General features: G+C 35.5%; 1 protein-coding gene across 1 annotated transcript; it reads right to left on the bottom strand.

Annotated features, from left to right (window-relative positions):
• On the bottom strand, window positions 1-348 carry LOC107825744 (uncharacterized protein At4g14450, chloroplastic-like). Its single transcript, XM_016652649.2, has one exon. It carries the CDS (start codon window positions 346-348, stop codon window positions 1-3), a length of 348 nt encoding a protein of 115 aa, XP_016508135.1.
• Window positions 349-5,594: the final 5,246 nt, after the last annotated feature.

Raw genomic sequence — 5,594 nt, 5'->3', positions numbered from 1 at the left:
TCATCGTCTATCGGTGCTTCCTGTACATACAAAAGGCACCAACGGAGCCGGCTCGTAGCAAAACGGCGCCGCCGGATGCTGCCATTTCTTAAACACCATCATCGGCTTCTCCGAATGCTCTTTCCTCACCTCTTCCCTATGAGCTGAGCTGGAAAACGAGTTTATCGCCGCCTTTAAGTTGTCCGTTTCGGGAGACGTCGGAGAAGTTATCAGCGGCGATAGAAGCGGTATCGCCACATTCCAATCGGTTGCGCGATTTACTTGTATAGACGCCGGCGCTCGCCGCTGTAACCGGCTTGGTTGTCGCCGGTCACCGGAAGAAGAACTCCGTTGTTTGTTGTCCGCCATTGTAGTAGTGAAAGAGATGGAGAGATTGTGATTTAGGGTTGCAGTAGCAGACAACCTATTAAAAGCTTTAAGTCTTTTATTTTATTTTCTTGGTGTAACAGAATAGTAATGAAAAGGTGTTATTTCCCAGGCAAGACCACTAATGAGTAGTGACTAGACCATAGCTTGACAAAACATGTAATGCAGATCCATCGCTAATTTTATCTTTCTCTTTGGTTATTTATATCTGAAATTTAGTAGCCCAACTAATTTGAATTTGTATTCAAGTAATTTTCAGAAGCACGAGAATCCTTGATTCTTCCTGTCTCTTTTGAACTCGGGTAATTCGTTTCCTTATGCCATTTCCATATTGAAAGAGCTAAATCGGATAGAGACTAGATTTACATGTTGTATGCTATTCTATAACAGCAGAAATAGTCTTCATTATTGGTTTCGCATTCATATCTGAGTAAGAAAAAGAAGTACTAAAAGAATTTTCAATCTCATTTCAGAGACACAACTTTGTTTGACCAAGAAGATTAACTATTATAGTAAAATAATAGTGTTAGTTATCTCATATATAAGGTAGGATGGTTAATCTTACGGAATATTCTTATCTATGTCATAATTAGGGATCGCTTGGTTCGAAATAAGGTTATCCTAGAATTATAATCCACTTTTTATATGAGAGAGATAATATCAAGATTTTGATATATAATTAATATCATCAATTTATATGATTACTGATAGCTTATTAGTCATTATCGATGTAGGCCCTAGTCAAGTAGTAGTAGTATTCTAACCTGACGTAATTACTCAAAAGGTTGATATTGCATGATACTGTGTGGATGGAAAAGCTCAAGCACTGTTTTCATCTTTGGACGTCTCTTTCTTTCTTTCTTTGATTTGAGCACACAAACAGCCCGTGGTTTCCCCAATAATCAGTAGCGGAGTCAAAATTTTTATTAAGAGGAGTCAAAATATAAAAAAATAAACTCATCAAGAAGTCAAAAGATATTATTATATAATATATATATATTTTTTAAAAATTATCGAATTAAATAATATAATTTTTCCGACGAAGGAGTGTCTGATGCCTCCGCCACTGTCCCCAATTCTGGCCGTTAGATTTTATGAAACGGAGGTTATCTACTCTAGTCAATCAGTGGATTTTTACCACACGTGACCTCCTCTCATCATCGTCCATTATCTTTTGCCACAAATTAAAATTACGGCTGTGATTCAGCCTACGTGGTCATTTGTATTCCATAAAACAACCATGTTATTTTGTGAATTTATGTGTTTTTTTTCCGAGTCATATTCCCATTTTCAGATAGAATATTCGCACTCTTGCGCTTGATGGATCCAATATTTTAAAATACACGTACTTTCCAGTTTCCCCTTTGACTTTTATTTAATGGTATTTATTCCATACAAAAGTTTGTATTTTGGTTTTACTTACTTATTGTATTTGTGATAATAAAATAAAATATTTAAATAATAATTGAAAAGTTAATTTTACAATAAAAACATCACGTTAGAGTTCAGAATTTAAATTATGTGAAAATTGTATAGAAGTATATATAACAATGTCAAACATTACAAGCAGCGGCGGACCTAAGATTTTGTGCAAGCGAGTTCAATCTTAGAAGTACATAACTTTAGTCGTAAAATAGCAGTTGTCAAGTGGGTTCAAATAAAATATTTATACAAAATTTATGCAACTTTAATCGTAATTTATACATATACATAATATTATTTTTTGACGAAGCGGGTTCAGTTCAACCCGCTTTCTACCATGTGCGTCCGCTGATTACAAGAGGTAAAAAATATCATATGAAATAAAATATATAACCCAAATACATATGAAATATTAAAATTGCCCTTAGTCCTAACTATCAACTCTTTTTTTTTACAAGGAGATAGATGGCTAAAAGGAGTTGTGACTTCCTTCCTCTCCCTTTACTCCCATGAGCTAGCTGTTTTGTTCTCTTGATATTCCTTTTTTTTTTTTTGAAATAGTATTATCTAAAGAATTTTGAAATTATTTTCCAACTCCAATTCTTCTAACTCTCTCCCACCACATATAATTTTGTTCCCTATTGTAAGGGTAAGACAGAAATATGAAAATGAAATAATTTCTAAATATGAAAATTGTCAATAAATAAAAAAGAAAATAAAGAATTCATATAAAAATGAAATAGTTGGAAATATATGCCACAGTCAAAGTGGCCACTGGAGCAATGTTGAACCAACAATTTGCGGAGAGAAGAATTAAAATGAATGGACTACAGCAAGGACGGCACGGCGGACAAGAAAGGCATAAATTAAAGAGAGAATCAATCAACCTTACTTTTGTATACTAAAGGTTTTACTACAAAATTTGGATGGGGCACTTGTGACTGTAATAGAGCCATCCATAAGATTTTGCAGTGCTCCTCATAAATTTTTTGAACCTTAGCTTTCCTTTCCTTTCCTTTCCTTTGTATAAATGGAACGTAGATAGAATCAATAGTGCCAGCTAAGACCAAAGTGTCACACATTGAAAAAGTCGAATTACAGTAAAGTTAAAGACAGGTCACATGCTAGATCGAGCTATGGTGACAAATCCAGAAAGATGAGCCTGACTAGTTCTCTCCTTGGACAAAGCATTTACCCTAATGGTAACTAAACGACTAGCTTAGGGAACTCTAATTTCATCTCGGATTTAGTCAAGAAAATCACTAAAGATTATTGGAAGTGACAATTGTACTATATACTGTTTATGAAAGACAGTTCTCCTATTGAGGTATCTTACTTTAACAATGAACATTCTAACACACACTTTTCTCCTATGACAAATTCCAAATTCTCATAATTGCTTGATCCACAAAGGATTCCACCACGGACCTGATGGAAGAGCATTATTATTAACATATAGTCCCTCCGTTTTAATTTATGTGAATCTATTTTTTTTTTAGCCTGTACTAAAAAGAATAATCACTTTCCTTATTTGGAAATAATTTACCTTTATACAATGATTTATAACCACACAAAATATATGTGCCTTATTTTACACCACACGTTCAAAAGTCTTTTCTCTTTTCTTAAACTCCGTACCTAGTCAAATGGGTTCACATAAATTGAAACGGAGGGAGTATAAAACATAGAAACTGGAATAATGAAGGGAGACAAGGATAATGAAGTACAAATACAACGATAACAAACCCAGTATAATTTCACAAGTATAATGAAGTACGCAACTTGAGATAGACCTTACCCTTAGCTTGAGGACAGAGATGCTGTAATAAAGCACAAATGAGAAGGAAATTAGAGGCTGTTGTTCAAGCATAGACCTGCCTCTAATAACATCAATAAATTTGAAGATATTGAGAGAATGAATTAAAACGACATAAGAGCCAAACCATATTCAAGTATATACGTAGAAACTATGGAGGCAGTAAGATTTTGATAAGAAAATAAACTTTGGACTTAACTCAACCTTAAAAGCTAACTTATGAGTTCAGAATTGTCCAATACTATATAAATAGACCAATTTTCCGATCTCCACGATGACATGGGAACTCAAGACTCCCGCACACCCATGACTGGACATCTTGAGCATGTACCATGCATGTAAGATGCGTTATGTCGAGGAGGAGGCAAACTCGAAAATAAAGAACACCAAATTTTAACGTGGAAAACCCTTCTCTGTTTGCCAGCTAAATAATGGATACACCTTTTCAGCTTTGCTTGTTTCACTCCAGAAAGCAAACTTTTCTTAGCCAAACACGTAATCCCCCTCTCGCTCATATGACTCAGTCTTCGGTGCCACAATTATGATAAAGTATCACTTTCCACCAGATTTATGGAGTCATTAAGAATAGAGCCTTGTGTCACATATAATTGACCAGACTTTACTCCTCGAGCTACTACTAACGAGCCCTTGGTGAGCTTCCATTAGCCATTAAAGAGGGCATTATGGTAACCTTCATCGTTTAATCTTCCTGCGAAGATCAAATTGAAAGGAATGTCTGGATCATGCTTAACACTTTGGAGAATAATGTTGAACCATTATTAGTTTTTAAACAAACAGTGCCAATACCAAACACCTTAACTTTACTGGCATTGCCCATCTTTAACACTCCAGAATCAACAAGAGTATAAGATGAGAAAAAGTCTTCCCTTGGTATGACATGTGAAGTAGCTCCAGAATCTACTATCCAGCTCGTATCATGGGATACCAAATTGATGACGTTTTCATCATAAGTAAAAAGAAGGTCATCTCGAATAATAGCAGAAATATTATTCTCGTTATTTTTAAATTTCTTTCCTTCTCTAATGTCTTGCTTCAACTTGTGGCAAAACCTTTTGATATGTCCTTTCTTGCCACAGTGGTTGCATGTAATATTATGGTATTTGGACCTTGACTTACTTCTACTTTTACCTCTATTCCTTGAGCCTCTTGTTCTATCTCTCCCCCGGTCTTTTGTAACCAAGATATCTGCTTGTGAGGACGAACCCTGAGATTTTCTCCTTACTTCCTCATTCAACACACCACTCTTGGAATATTCCATGGTTACCTTACCTCCAAGAGCTGAATTTGTCAAAGAAACATGAAGAGTTTCTCAAGATTTTGGCAGAGTATTAAGAAGCCAAAGTCCTTGTATCTCATCATCAAAATTAACTCCCATTACAGATACCTAATCAAGGACGCCCTGAAAATCATTTATACGATCAAGGATATGGCTGCTCTCCTTGTATTTAAAGGTCATCAATTGCCATCATCCTTCAAGAAAGCCCGAATTATTGGAGCTAGTACACTCTGATTTGTATGGTCCTTTTAAAGTAATGTCAAAAGGCGGGGCACGTTACTTTATGACCTTCATTGATGATCATTCTCTTAAGATCTGGGTGTATCCTTTGAAATCCAAAGATCAAACACTTGGCGTGTTTAAAGAATTTCAGGCCTTAGTTGAGAAACATACGAGAAAGAAATCAAAATGCATTCGCACTAACAATGGTGGTGAATATTGTGGTCCCTTTGACAACTATTGTAAGGAACAAGGAATTCGCCATCAGAAAACTCCGCCCAAGACACCTCAATTGAATGGTTTGGCAGAGAGGATGAATAGAACTTTAGTTGAGATCATAGGAAAAACTTCTAAATACATTTTGGGCGGAAGCACTTAACACTGTTGCTTATGTTATCAATTTATCTCCTGATGTTTTTTTAGATGGTGATGTCCCAGACAGAGTTTGGTATGCCAAAGATGTTTCTTATGATC

The sequence above is a fragment of the Nicotiana tabacum genome, chromosome 22 (assembly GCF_000715075.1).
Source record: "Nicotiana tabacum cultivar K326 chromosome 22, ASM71507v2, whole genome shotgun sequence".
Classification (NCBI taxonomy): domain Eukaryota; kingdom Viridiplantae; phylum Streptophyta; class Magnoliopsida; order Solanales; family Solanaceae; genus Nicotiana; species Nicotiana tabacum.
The sequence above is the reverse complement of the archived record's forward strand: the minus strand, read 5'-3'. Positions and strand labels throughout refer to the sequence as shown.

Coding starts and splice junctions, on each gene's coding strand:
- LOC107825744 (XM_016652649.2), bottom strand. CDS start 348: ATGGCGGACAACAAACAACGGAGTTCTTCTTCCGGTGACCGGCGACAA.